We start from the raw sequence: 19,210 nt of genomic DNA, 5'->3' as shown, positions 1-19,210 counted from the left end.
TCCTTTGTGGCCGAACCTTGCTTGGAGGAGAAGAAGGTGGTTGGTGGTTTCTCATCTCGGTAGATCGTTGCCCACACAACGTCCGAGGTTAGAAGAGGAATACGGTAGAAGATCAAGAGGTTTTCTACAAGGTATAACTAGTAATTTTTCTTTCCGCATCATGCTAGTTATTTATGGAAATAATACCAAATACAAGAGGCTTACGTTCTAGAATTTCGAATATGTTTTTCGAAGTTGTGTTCTTTTGTTTTTTCTTTTCCTTGTGATTTGATTGTTCTCTTTTGTTAACCTAAAGTTATTTTAGGAAATTAAATATTATCTTTCTATAAAAGGTTTTGTCTAGTCGGTGGTGGTTGCTCCCATATCCAAGAAGGCCATGTGCCTCGCCACGTCAGTACTGGGAACCAATTATGGAAAATAATATTTAATGGAATTAATAACTTAAGGAGACTTGGGTCGAACGTGTTAAGTTCCGCAGGAGATCCAAGTCAAAACCTAAAAGAACAAATAGATTAAGTTTTGGATCAAACGTGTTAAGTTCCGCAGGCGATCCAAAATTTAATTTAAAAGAACACATGGTAGCTAGGAAAGGGTTCAGACCTTTGTACAAAATTTTTGTACAGTGGAACCTATAGGTTTTCCGAGTAGCAACCAACAATTGGTATCAGAGCTAGGGTTTTTGCCTCTATGTATTTGGTATTTAGTTTAATTATGCACATGTCATACATAATTTAGGCAGGTTAATAGTAGGATGTGCTAACTTTGTGGATGCAGGATCCAACTATTATGGCTTTTAGTTATTGTGTGTGATTGGACCCTTGGACATGTCAAGGGCATTTATATGTGTGTGCATGATTGTATTAAAATACAGCAGGAGCTGTATTTAGTTTTATTAGGATTTTATTTTTGATCTAGATACATGTACATTCCTTTTATGGAATATAGGATCAAAAATGTAAAATTCTATTTATGTCGCGGATCGAATCTTGCAAAGCGAGGAACCTTCTAGGAACCAGAGGCGCAGCGGAACTAAGGGCAAGATGAATGCGACAGCTAGACCCGGTGGCGGTGGCCAAATATGGCAGCAGCTTGGGATAACAACACACGGAGAACAACTAGAGATAAAAGCCATAATAGTTGAAAATTAAATTTTCTATTTATTGCTTTTATATTGTGCTGTGTGTGCATGTTAGTTTACAAGTTTGGCTAGCATAGTTAAAATTCCTCGTTTATAAATAACTAAGTGGGAGAGGGATTTTAAATAAATCTCATGGTCTCCATTACTGGTTTGTAAGTGATACAAACAAGCTTGCGCGTAGGCTCTGAGTGCCTTCCTCCATAACGGATGAGCTTGTTTGTGGATCACTAGAACAGACTTCCATTTTTGGATGACTATAGGAAATTAATTAAGAGCGTGTGATCTTCCCCAATGGAAGGGGCATAATCTTATTAATAGACTTAGTGTCAAGTAATGGTATACACTTAGACACATCTAATAGTATCCTCCCCAACGGAGTCACTACTATTATTTGTGTGACCAAATAATACCAACTATTAATTTTATTTGTCAAAAAGTTAGGTTGACAAGATAATAAAGTTAATGGGTTGAAACCCTCCTTTTACAAATGTTGAATTTGTATACGTCCACACTAACGTGGCATACAAAATTCACGGTGTTATGAGGTGTTGGTTAATTTAAAATAGTATTGTTTGAGGAATCAATATTATTCTAAATTTAGAGTTCTGACCAAAAGTTATTTGTGATTCTTAGGATGACTTTCAACCCACTGTCCATCATACTTCAACAAAATAGACTTACTAGACCTAATTACATAGATTGGAAAAGGAACCTGGACATTGTTCTGACTGCTGAAAGCTATAAATTTGTACTGACTGAACCTTGTCCTGATGCACCCACTGGTGAATCTACCCAAGAGGAGATTGAATATCATAAGAGATGGGTAAAGGCGGATGAGATGGCGCGGTGTTACATTTGGCTTCAATGTCAAATGTATTGCAACATCGGCATAAAGATTTACCAACATTATGATATTATGAACAATCTCAAGGAACTCTTTGGTCATCGGGATAGGGCTTCTAGACAAGAAGCTATGAGAAAGATAATGAACCACCATGCAAGAGGGTACTCTGTAAGGGATCATATCCTAAAGATGATGGCTTATCCGAACGAGATATGATCCTTGGAGGAGAAATTGATGGGAAACTCGGATCGATATGATCCTCCAAACGCTACCTAGAAGTTTTGAGGCTGAACTATAATATGAATAAGAGGATTTATTCATTAGGGAAACTACTGACACTCAATAGAAGAATTATTTCACAATTCTCAAATTCACTATCCGAAAATGGTTCTACTTCTAAACCGAGAGGAAAGAAGAAGAAGAAACAATTTGGTTCAGCAAAGAAAGTGAATAAATCTCAGTGTACGGGATTTGGAGTGAAGAAGTCAAGGGCAAGTGCTTCATCTGCAAGCAGGCAGGACATTGGAAAGCGGACTATCCTCGTAGGAACCAAAACAAAGGTATATCTCATGCTCTAGTTGTTGAAACATGTTTAGCGGTGTTATCTACCAGCACCTGGTGTGTAGATACGGGAGCCACTGATCATGTCTGCAATTCCTTGCAGGGGTTCCAGGAAACCCGACGACTATCTGAAGGGGAGATTACCATCTACATGGGCAATGCTACTAAGGTGGCAGCTGTTGCAGTGGGAGACGTCTACTTATCTTTTAGTAGAAATAAAAATTTGGTTTTAAGAAATTGTCTTTATGTACCCAGTTTTAGAAAGAATTTAATTTCAGTTTCTAAACTGTTTTTAGATGGATATTCAGTTTCTTTCAGTAACGATGTAGTTATTAAAAGAAATAAAGTGATTATCTGTTCTGGTGCATTAGTTGGCAATTTGTATACTTTAAATCTAATTTCTTCCACAAAGCAAAACATGGAAATTTATAATTCATCTTCTAACTCAAATAAGAGAAAAGAACCTTCAGAAATGAACCAAGCATATCTTTGGCATCTAAGGCTTGGTCATATTAACTTAAGTAGGATTCAGAGGCTTATAGCCAATGGACTTTTGGGTTCATTAGAGTTGGAAAATTTTCCAACTTGTGAATCTTGCTTGGAAGGTAAAATGACCAAGAGGCCTTTTAAGGCCAAGGGTATAGAGCCAAAGAAGTGTTAGAATTGGTTCACTCTGATTTGTGTGGTCCTATGTCTGTCCAGGCAAGAGGAGGTTTTGAATATTTTGTCTCTTTCATAGACGATTATTCAAGATACGGATATATTTACCTAATGCGCCGCAAGTCCGAGTGCTTTGATAAGTTCAAAGAATACAAGGCTGATATGGAAAAACGATTAGGTAAAAGTATCAAGACACTACGATCTGATCATGGTGGCGAATACCTCTTAGGAGAGTTTAGGAATTACTTATCAGAGGCCGGGATTCAATCCCAACTGTCTGCACCTGGAACACCCCAACAGAATGGTGTAGCAGAACGAAGGAATAGGACTCTTATGGAGATGGTTAGATCGATGATGAGTTATTCAGAATTACCAAATTCGTTTTGGGGATATGCTCTGGAAACAGCAGTATACGTTCTGAACTTAGTACCTTCTAAATCAGTTTCTTCTACTCCCATAGAATTGTGGAATGGACGAAAACCCAGTCTAAGACATATTCGGATTTGGGGTAGTCCAGCACATGTGCTGAAACCAGATGCTGATAAGTTAGAATCTCGTACAGAAGTTCGCGTGTTTGTAGGATATCCCAAAGGAACGAAAGGTGGTTTATTTTATAGTCCTAAAGACCAGAAGGTCATTGTTAGCACCAATGCCCAGTTTTTAGAAGAAGACTATATAATGGATCACAAGCCCAGTAGTAAAGTTGTTTAAGAAGAACTTAGAGAGGACATGTCTACTTCAGTACCAACAGTACAAGATGAAGTACCACAAAAGACTGCAACACGTGTCACACATGATACACAACCACAGACAGTGCCTCGTCGTAGTGGGAGGGTTGTAAGGCAGCCTGAAAGATTCATGTTTTTGGGAGAGTCTTCGGACTTGATCCCGGGTAAAACATGAACCTGATCCACGAACATATGACGAAACACTCCAAGATATAGATGCAGCATCTTGGCAAAAGGCAATGAATTCTGAAATAGAGTCTATGTACTCTAATAAGGTCTGGGAGCTTGTAGAATCACCTGATGGTGTAAAAGCCGTTGGATGCAAGTGGATCTACAAAAGGAAAAGAGGGACAGACGGGAAGGTAGAAACCTTCAAAGCTAGTCTTGTTGCGAAAGGGTACACTCAGAAAGAGGGAATCGATTATGAGGAAACCTTTTCACCGGTAGTCATGCTTAAGTCTATCCGGATACTCTTATCCATTGCTGCTCATATGGATTATGAGATTTGGCAAATGGATGTCAAGATAGCTTTCCTTAATGGAAGTCTTGAAGAGAACATCCATATGAAGCAACCAGAAGGATTTATTGAAAAAGGCAAAGAGCATCTAGTGTGCAAGCTCAATCGGTCCATTTATGGATTAAAGCAAGCTTCAAGATCTTGGAACATCCGATTTAATGAAGTAATCCAGTCATATGGATTTATTCAAAGTCCGGATGAGTCTTGTGTATATAAGAAGTGTAACGGAAACGTGGTGGTATTTCTTGTACTATACGTAGATGATATTTTGTTAATTGGCAACAATGTCAAGGTATTATCAGACGTAAGGGTATGGTTGTCCAAACAATTTGATATGAAGGACTTAGGAGATTGTGCACACATTCTTGGGAATCAAAGTTATAAGGGATCGTAAGAAAAGAATGTTATGTCTATCCCAAGCTTCATATATAGATACAATCCTTGCTCATTTTAGCATGCAGGATTCCAAGAAAGGTTTCTTACCTTTTAGACATGGAGTAGCTCTATCTAAAGAGATGTCTCCAAAGACATCGAAAGAGATAAAGGACATGAAAGCAGTTCCTTATGCTTCTGTAGGAAGCCTAATGTATGCAATGTATGTACGAGACCGATATCTGTTTTGCGGTGGGCATGGTCAGCAGATATCGAGTAACTCTGACAAGGTTGGACTTCGGTAAAGCATATATTAAAGTACCGAGAAGGACTAGAGATTATATGCTAGTTTACCAAGCAGACGATCCGCTCCCTGTGGGTTACAGGATTGATTTCCAATCGATAGGGATATCTAAGTCACATCGGCTATGTGTTTACTTTAGGAGGTGGAGTCATTTCATGGAGGAGTGTTAGCAGAAATGCGTTTGGACTCAACCATGGAAGTTGAGTATGTGACCTCTGCAGCGGCAAAGAAGCTGTATGGCTCAGAACTTTCTAATGGACTTAGATGTGATTCTGGTTTGCCAAAATCATCACAATTTATTGTGATAATAGTGGTGCAATTGCACTGGAAGGAACCACGAGCCCATAAGGCAAGTAAACATATAGAGCGCAAGTACCACGGATACGAGATATCGTGAAGCGAGGAGAAGTTGTCATCGCCAAGATTGCATCAGTGGATAACTGGCAGATCCTTTCACTAAGGCCCTTCCGGTGAAAGCTTTCGATCGGCATGTGGAGGGAATGGGAATCAGATGTATGGTAGAAGATATGTCACTGTCATTATGTATAAAGTGGGATTGTTGGAGTGTATATTGAAAGCCTAAACTTTGTAAACATTCATTATGAATAAAGAATCACATTTGGTCAAATTGTCTACATTTGTTTGTAGTTGTTCATTTAATTTATATTGTAGATAACATAGTATGTGGTGTCACATACAGAAGATGATGTTATCGATACCTTATAAATTATAAACAGAGCTCACGACTAAAATGGAAAGGAACAAACCATTAGAAGGTCGTGAGTGTAATTAGGTATTAGTTTATCTTGACTATATAATTACACTAGTACACTCGAGTGTATTGAGTAGGACCATTAGAGGTCGTTTCTTTTATCTTGACTTTATAAAGGAACAAAGACCTTATTATGGAAGTGTGCTCTTAATCCTAATATAATAACAAGCACATATGTTTGATATTTATTTCTTTAATTTATCAATGGGTGAGATTTAGTTCGATGAATCAATAAACTCGATAAGTTGGGAAATGGTATCACTTATAGTGTGTGTTGTTGATTATAGAAGGAAGCGTGTCCTAGAGATACTAGGTTGATAATGTCCTCAAGAGGAGCTCATAAAGATTGTCATGTTAAACCCCGCAGTGGACTTAGTCCGACATGATAATAAGGTTGAGTGGTACTACTCTTGGACTTAGATATTAATTAAATGAGTTGTCGAACTCACTTAATTAGTGGACATTCGATATCTTAAACACAGGGAGACTAACACACTCATAATAAGAAGGAGCCTAAAATGTAATTTGGGATTGGTGTGGTAGTTCAATGATAGTTCTCTAGTGGAATAAATTATCATTGATAAAATTAAGTTGTGTGTTAGGCGAACACGGATGTAATTTTATCGGAGACCAAAGCCAATTCCTCCTCGGTCCCTATCGTAGCCTCTCATTTATAGTACTATACCCACTATACCCACCTTCTATACCCACTCGGGCCAAGCTAGCTTGGGAACAAGCTAGGCCCGGCATAGGTGGCCTAGCTAGAACCCAAGCTAGTAGGGCAAAAATAAATTAAAAAGAATTTTAATTTTAATTTTTATTATTATGTGGAAGAAATAATTTATTAAAGAGAATTTGAATTAAATTATCTCTCTTGTAAAATTTACAAAAGATTAAAGAAAGAGATTAGATCTCTTTCCTTATTTGTAGATTGGTGAGATATTTTATTTTCTCTTTAAAAATTATTCACATGTTATAAAATTAAAATTATGGAAATTTCTTTTTATTAACCATGAAGAGATTTTTGAAGAGAAATTTTATTTTTAAAATTTCCGGAAACAAATAAGGAAAGTTTTAATTGTTGATTAAAACTTGTCCAATTTGCTTCCCATTGATGTGGCCGGCCATTAGAGATTAATTGGGAAATATTATTTTTCTCAATTAAATCATGTCAAGGGAATTAAGGAAGTTTTATTGTAATTAAATTTCCTAATTTGCCTAGGCCAAGGAATATAAAAGAAGGGGTGAGGGTGCCTTCACATGACACAACCTCTATTATTTTCTCTCCCTCTTTTGTTCCTTGGTGTGGTCGGCTGATAGGTTATGAATTGATACATTACTTTTGGGTTAATATTTGGTGATCTTTATATATTTGCATATGTTTAATTCCAATTTTGATCATATTTCTCCAAACAAGATTTTTATGAGCTTTATGATGTTTTTCCATCTTATGCATGATTTATTTCTCATTATGTGAATTTGGTCTTGTAGGGTACTAATGGGTTCATGATTCAAGTGGAGGCATGGTTCATTCAACCAAATGGAGCCCAAAACCCTAACTGATCTGAAATTGAGCTTGGATTCGAGTCAAACCCCAGCTGGACCAAAACCTAGGTATAAAAGGGAATTTTTGGCACGGTGAACAGTGAGCTCGCGCTACTGTTCATCGTGCCAGTTTCTTGACGGCGCGGTCGCAGCTCCCTTCCTTCTTCCAAATCTTCGAGCAACCTTGTCCTCATCGGCGAGGAGTTCCTCAGCTTCCAGCAACCGGTTTCCGACCTTCAGCACCTCTCCAGCGAGCGTTTTTGCAGGCGAAGTACTGTAGCGGCGAGCTGCGATTTTAAGCTCAGACCAGCGGCGTTCTTCTGGTATGAGTTTCCATTCCTTCACAGAATCATTGGCGGTGGTCCTCTAGTGATTCTGAACCATTTCCGACAGCATTTCAACGTTCCCAGCTTTCTTCATCAGCTCGCGACGCCATTTCCAGAAAACGCAGCAGAGAACCATTTCAGAACTGAACTTCCTGAAATTTTGTGAGCTAATGCAAGGAAATCTGAATCGTCTTGAAGCTTAAGAACACCAGATCGATTTCTGTTTGAGTGTTCTCTGCAGATTCCTTGTGTGACGGCAAGGAGAAGACAAGTTTGGTTTAAGATTTGGTGTAGGGATGTTTAGTTTTTCTTGCAGTTGTTTCTTAGTTTAGATTTCTTGTTTTTGCAAATTTTGTTTCTGAAATTGTTTGAAGATAGCTTAGAGTCGTTTTTAGTTTAATTCTTATGCACGAATCTGCTCTTTTCATTTCTAAACTTGGCTGTTCTGTTTGGGTTTTGTTGTTTGCAGCAGTGCTGCTGCAACCAGTTCCTTGGTTGTGACTGAAATTCTATTAAAACCACTTGTTAGCTGATAATTTAGTTCATATAATAGAGTAGCTAATTTCTATATTGATTGGTTCTGTTCAGTGTAACGCAAGTGCTCTGTTTTAAATCTGAAGTGAATGAAGCTGGAATTCTGAAACATTCTGTAGATGAATTAAATTAGCTAAGTAGAGTTGGTTTTACATTTAGTGCTGGTAGTCAAGAACTAGAGTTTTAGTTTGCTTTGTGCACGTGTAGAATAAACAAGGTTTGATTGTAGTAATTAGGTTGAATTCCATTTAGTGCAAGTATGTGTTAAGTGTTTGAATTTCGGTTGGTTTTAAGACATTACTGCAGTAGAATTATGGCAGCAAGTTTAATTCTGTTCTCATTTTACCCTTGATTCCAAACTCCCATTTTTATATCTAGAAAACCCAAAAAGTGTGTTCTTAATCCAAAACAAGCACGTTCTAGCATAATCCTCGGAAATTCGACTCGGGCCTTATACTAAAACATTTCTTTGTGTAGTTGTGGGTTTTCGATCATAACAGCAATTTGGGAGTTTATTTGTGACATCTAATTAGAGAGCTTACCAAATTTTGGCGCCGTTGCCGGGGAATCTTTAAACTTTGCTAGAATTGTTTGTTTGTTTTGGATTGTGAATAGTTTTCTCAGCTTTAGTTTGCTGATTTTTTTTCTGATTTTATTGAATATCTACTGACTTTTGATTGTTTATTGGCTTGCATGACTAGGTCTTCCTTTGCAACATTGCTTGAACTAGACCCGGAGATTGAATGAACCTTTTGGGCTTTAAGGAGACAAGCTAGGTCAGCAGCAACTTGTGAGAGCAGAATTTCAGAGATGGATAATCAGATAACAGAAGGGGATCGAACTATGAAAGAGCTTGCAGCACCTGATGTGGCTTATAAGTACTCATGCATCACTTATCCAGATTTGGCAGGAGATTTTGAACTCAGATCAGGACTTATTCATCTGCTTCCCAAATTTCAAGGATTATCAGGAGAGGATCCCAACCGCCATCTACATGAGTTCCATGTGGTTTGTTCTACCATGAAACCACAGGGGATTTCAGAAGAAGACATTAAGTTGAGGGCCTTTCCATTCTCTTTGACAGGAGCAGCAAAGGACTGGTTATATTGCCTTCCAGCTGGATACATTACTAGTTGGATTGATATGAAGAAAGCATTTTTGGAGAAATTTTTCCCAGCTTCTAGGACTGCAACTATCAGGAAGAGCATTTGTGGTATTCAGCAAGTAGTGGGAGAGACTCTTTATGATTATTGGGAGAGATTCAAAAAGCTGTGTTCGAGTTGTCCACAACATCAGATTAGTGATCAGCTTCTTGTTCAATATTTTTATGAGGGTCTACTTCCTATGGATAGGAGCATGATAGATGCAGCAGCTGGAGGAGCCTTGGTGAATAAGACTCCAAATCAAGCAAGAGAGTTAATTTCAAATATGGCAGAAAATTCACAGCAATTTGGGAGTAGAGCTCTTGGGACTAGAGTGGTTAATGAAACTCATTTGGTTTCGAATGAGCAACAAGAAATCAGAAACAATTTGCAAGAATTGACCTCTCTAGTGAAGCAAATGGCGTTGCAAAATTCAAGTCATGTTTCAAATTTCCCTTCATCAATGATGAAGTTGTGTGGAATTTGTTCAAGCCAAGATCATTCTTCGGATCATTGTCCTAATTTATATCAAGATGAATCTGTTGCAGCCATTTCAAGACCTCAATTTCAGCAACACAAGTATGATCCCAACTCTTCAACTTATAATCCGGGATGGAGGGATCATCCTAATTTGAGGTATGGGAACACATTTTATCAGCAGCCAACACAAAATCAGATTGGTCAGCCATCATTTCAGCATCAGCAGAATCAACATTATTTCCAGAACCATCCAGCAGTTCATTCTCAGCAAAATCAGCACTTCCAGCAGCCACAATTTCAGCAAAACTTCAACCAAAATCAGCAATTTCAACCATTCCAGAATTTTCAGCATTCGAATGTTGCATTTCAGCCACAGAATCAGCAAAACCATTTCCAGCAAATTCAGCAACCTATACAGAATTTCCAGCAGCCAAGCAGTGCGAATCAGCATCAATTTCAGCTGGCACTTCCATCTTCTACAAGTCCTAGATCATTGCAATCTCAGCACAACTTTAGCAACTCGAAAATTGAAGATTTGATGCAGCAAATGATGCAACAGCAGCAACACCAGCAAAGAACTGATACAACGCTGCAAAACATTGAAAGACAGATTGGGCAACTTGCTAGCAACATCAATCAAATGCAAAATCAAGGATCTGGACAATTACCTTCACAACCCACTCCAAATCCTAAGGGAAATGTGAGTGCATTAACTCTGCGAAGTGGTAAACAAATTTCAGATCCAAAACAGAATTGTCCGATAGAAGCGCAGCAAAATTTTTCCAGACCATTTGCAGATTCAAACCTACAGAATTCTCATATTTATCCAACAAATTCAGAGTCAACAGAATCTGAACAGAATGACATTTCTGGTACTGATCAGCTACATTCTACGCAACCTGCAACTTCAGAATCTACTCAATTTGGTGGAGCAGATTTTAGTTTGGATTTTACCCCAACAGCAGTTTCAAATTCAGCTCCAAATTCTGCACAGAATCTGGAAAATTCTGCACAGAATCTGGACAGCAATATTACCCAGCAAGGAGCTGAGTTTTCCATTCTGTTACCTTTCCCTCAAAGAAGTGTACAACCAAGAAAAGAAATGGAGGAAGAAAAGGCTAGGGAATATCAAGAATTGGTGAAATTGTTCAGCAAGGTTGAAGTGAATGTTCCTTTGCTTACCATGATTAAGCAAATTCCAAAATATGCCAAATTCCTCAAGGATCTTTGTGTGCACAAAAAGAAATTGAAGGGAAATGAATTGATAAGTATGGGAAAGAATGTTTCAGCATTACTTCAGCCAGTTCCTCAGAAGTGTGAAGATCCAGGAGTTTTCACCGTGCCTTGTGTGATAGGAGATTGTATCTTTGAGGATGCAATGTTAGATCTTGGAGCTTCTATTAATGTGATGCCTAAATCAGTTTTTCAGTCATTAAGAATTGGACCTTTGCAGCCTACAGGTGTAGTGATTCAGTTGGCCAATAGAAGTCAAGCACACCCAGCTGGAGTGATAGAAGATGTATTGGTAAAAGTGAGGGAGTTAATTTTTCCTGCAGATTTTTACATCTTAGACATGGAGGGTGATGTGCTTGCAAACAGGGCTCCGCTTATTCTTGGACGTCCATTCTTGAAGACTGCTAGAACGAAGATTGATGTGCATGCTGGAACTCTTTCTATGGAGATAGGAGACACAGTGGTTAGATTCAGCATTTTTGAGGCTATGAAGCATCCTAGAGAGGATCATTCTATACTTTGCTTGGATATTTCAGAGGAGCTGGATGGCATGGAGTTCTTGTCAGATATTGATTCAGACTTAGAGATTTCTGATTTTGGTACAGTGAATGAATTTGTTGCATTATTGGAAGATGTTTTAGATGTGGAATCTGATGTCAATTCAAGTGAATGCGTAGGGGATTGCTTGGGAGAAGCATTACCCCTAGGATCGCTCAGAGAGGAAGAGGTATGTGTAGGGGATTGCTCAGCAGCATTACCCCTAGGATCGCCTATTATGGAGCAGACACAAGAGGAGTTGAAACCATTGCCCCAACATCTGAAATATGCATATTTGGGAGAAAATCAGCAGCTACCTGTCATCATAGCTCAGAATTTGGAACCAGATCAGGAGGAGAGATTATTAGAGATTCTGAGACAGCATAGGAAGGCCATTGGATGGACTTTGGCGGACATTCCTGGGATCAGTCCTTCCATTTGTATGCATAGGATCTATTTGGAGGAGGATGTGAAGCCAGTGAGACAGCCACAAAGACGACTGAACCCTTTGATCTTGGATGTTGTAAAGAAGGAGGTGACTAGACTCTTACAGGCTGGCATCATTTATCCGATTTCTGACAGTAAATGGGTCAGTCCCATCCATGTGGTTCCGAAGAAGTCAGGGGTGACAGTGGTAGCGAATGAAGAGAATGAACTGGTGCCCACGAGAGTAAAGAATTCCTGGAGAGTATGTGTGGATTACAGGAAGCTGAACCAAGCAAGCCGAAAGGATCATTATCCACTTCCTTTTATTGATCAGATGCTGGAGAGGCTGGCAGGTAAATCCCATTATTGTTTTCTTGATGGGTACACTGGTTATTTTCAGATTTGCATCGACCCAGAGGACCAGGAGAAGACTACCTTCACCTGCCCTTTTGGTACATTCGCGTATCGTAGGATGCCATTTGGATTGTGCAATGCTCCAGGTACTTTTCAGCGATGCATGGTGAGTATTTTTGGTGATTTATTAGAGCATTGCATGGAAGTATTCATGGATGATTTTTCTGTCTATGGCTCTTCTTTTGATGCATGTTTGGAAAACTTGTCTCGAGTTTTAAGTAGATGTATCGACACAGATTTGGTTTTAAATTTTGAAAAGTGTCATTTTATGGTAGAGCATGGCATTGTTTTAGGTCATATAGTCTCTAGGAAAGGCATTGAAGTAGATCCTGCTAAAGTTAGCGCTATATCTTCTTTATCTTACCCCGCATGCGTGCGGGAAGTGCGAGCTTTTCTTGGTCATGCAGGATTCTACAGGAGATTTATTAGAGACTTCAGTAAGATTGCTCTACCATTATCTCAGCTACTTCAGAAGGATGTTTTGTTTGATTTCGATCAGAGGTGCAGAGAAGCTTTTGACAAATTGAAGGAGGCTCTTACCTCAGCACCTATTATCAGACCCCCATACTGGTCCTTACCTTTTGAGTTGATGTGTGATGCTTCAGATTATGCAGTGGGAGCTGTACTAGCACAGAGAGTGGATGGAGCACCACATGTTATTTGCTATGCTTCCAAGACTTTGGACTCAGCTCAAGCAAACTACACAACAACAGAAAAAGAGCTTCTTTCTATTGTTTTTGCTTTAGATAAATTCAGATCATATCTTCTTTGTTCTCATGTGATTATTTTTTCTGATCATGCAGCTTTGAAGTATCTCCTCAAGAAGCCTGATGCAAAGCCTAGATTAATCAGATGGATGCTTCTGCTTCAAGAATTCGACGTAGAGATACGTGATAGGAGCGGGAAGGAGAACTTGGTTGCAAATCACTTGAACAGGATTGAAGGAGACTTGGACCATTCGGCCATTGATGATGATTTCAGGGATGAGCAGCTTCTACAGCTGCAGGGTGAGTCTCCATGGTATGCGGATCTAGTGAATTTCTTAGTTGCACATGTTTATCCCAAACAATTTTCAAAAGCTCAAAGAGATAAATTAAAAAGTGATTCAAAATTTTATGTTTGGGATGATCCTTATTTGTGGAAGTTTTGTAGTGATCAAATCATTAGGAGATGCATACCTGATTCTGAGTTTCAGTCTGTACTTACTTTTTGTCATTCTTTTGAGTGTGGAGGACATTTTGGACCACAAAGAACTGCTAGGAAAATATTAGAATGTGGTTTGTATTGGCCTACCCTTTTTCGTGATGCTTATGCTTTTTATCGATCATGTGATAGGTGTCAACGAACTGGGAACATAGGACTTAGAAATGAAATGCCTCAACAATTCATATTATTTTGTGAGATTTTTTATGTTTGGGGTATTGACTTTATGGGTCCATTTCCTACCTCTTTTGGTTTTGTTTATATTTTATTGGCAGTTGATTATGTTTCCAAATGGGTGGAGGCCATTCCCACTCGGACTGATGACTCTTCTTTTGTTGTTAGTTTTGTCAGGTCTCACATATTTTGCAGGTTTGGAGTACCCAGGGCGATCATTAGTGATCAAGGGTCTCATTTTTGTAACAGACACATGAAGGCTTTGCTACATAAGTATGGGGTGACACACAAAGTTTCTACATCCTATCACCCTCAAACGAATGGGCAAGCAGAAGTGTCTAACAGGGAGGTGAAATCAATTCTTGAAAAGACTGTGAGACCGGATAGAAAGGATTGGAGCAAAAGACTTGAAGATGCACTATGGGCTTATAGGACCGCTTTCAAAACCCCTATTGGAATGTCCCCTTACAGGATTGTATATGGAAAAGCATGTCATTTGCCTGTGGAGATTGAACATAGAGCGTATTGGGCGGTTAAAGCATGCAATCTTGATAGTGACACGGTTGGAGAAGAAAGGAAGTTGCAACTTCAAGAACTTGAAGAGATTAGATTGGAAGCCTTTGAGAACTCACGGATTTACAAAGAAAAGGCCAAGAGACTTCATGACAAACAAATTGAAGTGAAAGAGTTTCAAATTGGTGACAAAGTACTTCTATATCGATCTCGTCTCAAATTAATTAAAGGTAAGTTGAGATCTAGATGGGAAGGACCTTATTGTGTTACTAATGTTTTCTTTTATGGAGTGGTTGAGATCCAGGATTTGTCTACTGGTCGGGTTTTTAAAGTTAATGGACAAAGGCTTAAAAAGTTTCATGAAGAAGTGAAGGGCTTGGTGGTGGAGGAAATGGAACATATTGATGCTATCTACCCGAGTTAGAGGGGAGTTTCACTTTATCTTTTGTTTCTTTGCAAATTAATAAATTTTAGGTGTAGGTAGTTTTCTTATTTGTTTAGGTAGAATTTCGGTTTCATTTAGAATTTTCTTGCATAAATAAATTTTGAGTTACATTAGTAATTTTTATTTTTGCATAGTTATAGTTTTGGAATTTAGGTTTTATGATAGTTACCATTTCTTTAAGCTTGATAGTCTTTGTTTTAGGAATAAATGGTGCTTCCTTCTTTTGACATTTCCTTGTATCATTTTAAGGGATTTGAAAAGGGATGTTAAATTTGATTATCTTGTTTAAAGACTTTATTGCATGAATGAACTCTAGGATTGCAAGAGGTTGATACTAGTGATGGATTCTTGATTGATGAAATGGTATGATAACTTTTATTTACCTAGTGAGGTTTGAGCCTATTTGAGTGATGCACTCATAGCTTATTTCACTCTAGAACTTGCTTTAAATCTATTTAATACCACTAGAACAATATTAAGTCATTTTCATGAAGGTTACTCCATTGTCACATTGCCCTCACCTATTTTTGCTATTTCTCTTGTCATAAATCATCATATCTTTATTCTTTTCTCATGTTTTATTTCTTTGGATGTGTTATCTTGGATGATATGTGATGATTTTATTTTAGCCGGGACAGACAAAAGAGTAAGTGTGGGGGAGGTGTTTAGTTCGAATAGGTGCTGGAATTCTGTGTTTGAGGAAGCAGTGAAGGATGATGCTGGAATGACAGAAATGAATAAGTGCAGAATTCAAGCATGACAGATTTTGAAGAGAAATGTGGAAATTTTGTGCCATTGCAAGGGCAGCAAGAGAAGAGGTTAAGTGTTAATGTTAGTGAATAAATTGGAATTCGGATGCATGGACAGTTTAAAGAACAGAATTCTGAAGTGCAGTGCTGAATTTGTATCAGTTTTGTATCAAAAACAAGAATGCAGGATTTATAGTGAAGAAAGTTTAGTTGGAATTTGAGAAGATGTGGTAACAAATGGTATGCAAGAATTTGGTGTATTAAACAGTGAGAAAAATGCCAGAAACTCTGAATTATCAGATTCCAGCAGCAATTGTGGCAGCACTCTCAACCGGCTGGAAAAAAATTCTGGTAGCAGTAACTTGCTGAAATTGTCAATTTCAGCAACTTTCTTAGTGATACATTGGCTAAAACAAGATGGAAATCAAGCTATTTTTTGATTAAGTGATTGTGAAGCTTTAAGGAAATAATTGTTGAAGCTTGAAACAGCTGAGAAGCAGTAATAACAGAAGTTATAACAAGTAACCAATCTGAAATGCAGAACATGGAAAATTTGGCAGAATTGAAAGTGTGCAGTTTGGAATGAATGGAGTATCAAGATTTCAGGAATGATATCAAGGAGAAGAAAAGCTTACATGAAGCTTTGTAATGTGAAGAAACAAATGGAATGTTAGCATGAACAACTTCTACAAATATTGCAAGTCAATTACTGAAATCTGGAAATAGTATGACACTTGATGGTATTTGCAAAGCTGAATTGTGGTGAATGAGAGGAGTAAAAGAAGACAATGACAGCTCTCAAATTGGGAAGTGAAGCTTAATTCAAAGAAGAGCAAAGGAAAAAAATCAAAAGGAAAAGGTGCTGGGATGAAAGGGATGAGTATAGTGCAGAATTTTCAGAAAGTACAGATTGTGCAGAATATGGTAGTTTTTGTGCCAAATTGGGATGAAAGTTGTGATGAACCAAAGCTGCTGAAAAATGGAAAGTCTTTGGATATGCATTGTAAAGGTTCTGAAGAGGCAAGATGAAGAAGTGTTGGAAATTCTTAAGGCTTAACAGGGGCAAGTTGGTACAAAATCAGCATTGAAGACAAACTGAAATCAGTATTGGCTGTGCAGAAATGAGTTCAAGGGTTACTGGAATATGGAAAAATCTGGAATCCAGCTGTTACTTAGTGGTGATGAATGGATAACTTTCTTCTCCAGGGTTTACAAGACTTTGGACAAGAAATCTAATACCTAACAGAGAACAAAGCTGGAGCTGGAAACTGAATCATAAGTGCAGCCTGAAATTTGGACTGTTACTGCAGTGAGAAAAAAAAAAAAGTAAATCCAAGCTGAAATTTTTGTGCTATTGCAGGGAAAGAAAGTAAGCTTTACTGCCTGTCAAATGCAGAAGAGAGTGTTGAGAGAAAAGAAGTGAACAATTGCAACAGAAACTGCATACGGATCTGCTGAGTAAAGGCAGATCAGTTTTGTGCCAAAGACAATGTGCTATTTTGTGCCAAACTCTCTGGATATTCGAATCTGAAATAGGGGAGTTGAAATTATTTTGATCCATTTTCAAATGAGATAACTTCCAAGGTTTATCAGTGAGGCAGGTTTGGATGGAAGTTGTTGAACAAGAACCAGAAAAATTAAGTTAACAGATTCATGTTACCACTGTGCCAATCTGAAAATTTCAGAATTTCAATGTGTTGATGAGGAAGGGATGTAATTCAGACCATGAGACGAACCAAGTCAAAGAATGTCATATTTGCTTGGGAATTTTGAAAGAGCTGCAGCTGAGAATTGAAGAAACAGAACAATAGCAGAAATCAAATTCTGTTAATCGAGGATATGAATGAAAACTGTGAAACTATATAATCTACACTAGAAATGAGTGGAGTTAAAGGTAGAGTGCAGGTTGGTGTGCTACAAAGTCAAATCAGTATAAAAAAAACAGTGGAAAGAAGAAATGCAGAAATTCATGTTTTGGTCAAAATTGAACATCACATAGCATTCTAGTTCCATGTCTTCCACCTTGAGTTGAACCTTATCTTTTTATTTGCTCCATTAGCAGCAATTCTTTCATTTACATCTGATTTCGATCTCTTTCCCAATGGTGGTAAATTTTCATGATTATGCATCTTAATATTTGTGATGGAGGTTAAATTAGATGAAAAACAAGCTTATGGTAGTGGATTTGATATGAGTAGCTTGAGTGCCCTCCACCTTTGCAAGATTTGAGATTAATAGAGAGCCACCTCAATTACCTTGGGAGAATTAGAGTGTTATCATTTTCACTTTATTCATGATGGATGAAATTTACTAAGTATCGAACCAAGGTGAAAATAGAGGTCATGAATGTGTGAGTCTATGAAATTTGATACTTACTTGTAACTTCCTTTTACTTTCTTTTAGATATGATCAAGAATAGTTAGGAGAAGGAGGTACCATCTTAGTTGAAATTTTGGTGGGCTCACTCGCACGAGGCGTGCAAGAATAAGTGTGGGGGATTTGATAGGTTATGAATTGATACATTACTTTTGGGTTAATATTTGGTGATCTTTATATATTTGCATATGTTTAATTCCAATTTTGATCATATTTCTCCAAACAAGATTTTTATGAGCTTTATGATGTTTTTCCATCTTATGCATGATTTATTTCTCATTATGTGAATTTGGTCTTGTAGGGTACTAATGGGTTCATGATTCAAGTGGAGGCATGGTTCATTCAACCAAATGGAGCCCAAAACCCTAACTGATCTGAAATTGAGCTTGGATTCGAGTCAAACCCCAGCTGGACCAAAACCTAGGTATAAAAGGGAATTTTTGGCACGGTGAACAGTGAGCTCGCGCTACTGTTCATCGTGCCAGTTTCTTGACGGCGCGGTCGCAGCTCCCTTCCTTCTTCCAAATCTTCGAGCAACCTTGTCCTCATCGGCGAGGAGTTCCTCAGCTTCCAGCAACAGGTTTCCGACCTTCAGCACCTCTCCAGCGAGCGTTTTTGCAGGCGAAGTACTGTAGCGGCGAGCTGCGATTTTAAGCTCAGACCAGCGGCGTTCTTCTGGTCTGAGTTTCCATTCCTTCACAGAATCATTGGCGGTGGTCCTCCAGTGATTCTGAACCATTTCCGACAGCATTTCAACGTTCCCAGCTTTCTTCATCAGCTCGCGACGCCATTTCCAGAAAACGCAGCAGAGAACCATTTCAGAACTGAACTTCCTGAAATTTTGTGAGCTAATGCAAGGAAATCTGAATCGTCTTGAAGCTTAAGAACACCAGATCGATTTCTGTTGGAGTGTTCTCTGCAGATTCCTTGTGTGACGGCAAGGAGAAGACAAGTTTGGTTTAAGATTTGGTGTAGGGATGTTTAATTTTTCTTGCAGTTGTTTCTTAGTTTAGATTTCTTGTTTTTGCAAATTTTGTTTCTGAAATTGTTTGAAGATAGCTTAGAGTCGTTTTTAGTTTAATTCTTATGCACGAATCTGCTCTTTTCATTTCTAAACTTGGCTGTTCTGTTTGGGTTTTGTTGTTTGCAGCAGTGCTGCTGCAACCGGTTCTTTGGTTGTGACTGAAATTCTATTAAAACCACTTGTTAGCTGATAA

The 19,210-nt window shown here is 38.3% G+C and overlaps 2 protein-coding genes across 4 annotated transcripts in view; both read left to right on the top strand.

Annotated features, from left to right (window-relative positions):
• Positions 1–7,395, top strand: part of LOC122031554 (cytochrome c1-like) — a 21,747-nt gene extending 14,352 nt beyond the window's left edge. The window contains exon 3 of the mRNA XM_042590653.1: positions 7,388–7,395. Coding sequence (XP_042446587.1) covers positions 7,388–7,395 — 8 coding nt within the window. The remainder of the gene's footprint in view (positions 1–7,387) is intronic.
• Positions 7,218–19,210, top strand: LOC122031080. 3 transcript variants are annotated; one of them, XR_006125727.1, is made up of 4 exons: positions 7,218–7,764; positions 7,835–8,057; positions 9,003–18,671; positions 18,742–19,210. XR_006125727.1 is itself a non-coding variant. In XM_042590142.1 (4 exons), the coding sequence occupies exons 3-4, from the start codon at positions 9,112–9,114 to the stop codon at positions 14,165–14,167; spliced, it is 4,491 nt and encodes a 1,496-aa protein (XP_042446076.1). In that variant the 5' UTR covers positions 7,218–7,764; positions 7,835–8,057; positions 9,003–9,111; the 3' UTR covers positions 14,168–14,308. The 3 variants fall into 3 exon arrangements, 2 of the variants coding, with proteins under 2 accessions (XP_042446076.1, XP_042446075.1); XM_042590142.1 differs by lacking the exon at positions 18,742–19,210 and having other exon boundaries at positions 9,003–13,540; positions 14,106–14,308; XM_042590141.1 differs by having other exon boundaries at positions 9,003–19,210.

The sequence above is a fragment of the Zingiber officinale genome, chromosome 11A (genome assembly GCF_018446385.1).
Source record: "Zingiber officinale cultivar Zhangliang chromosome 11A, Zo_v1.1, whole genome shotgun sequence".
Lineage (NCBI taxonomy): Eukaryota > Viridiplantae > Streptophyta > Magnoliopsida > Zingiberales > Zingiberaceae > Zingiber > Zingiber officinale.
Note: the sequence above shows the minus strand (reverse complement) of the source record. Positions and strands in the feature narration are given on the sequence as shown.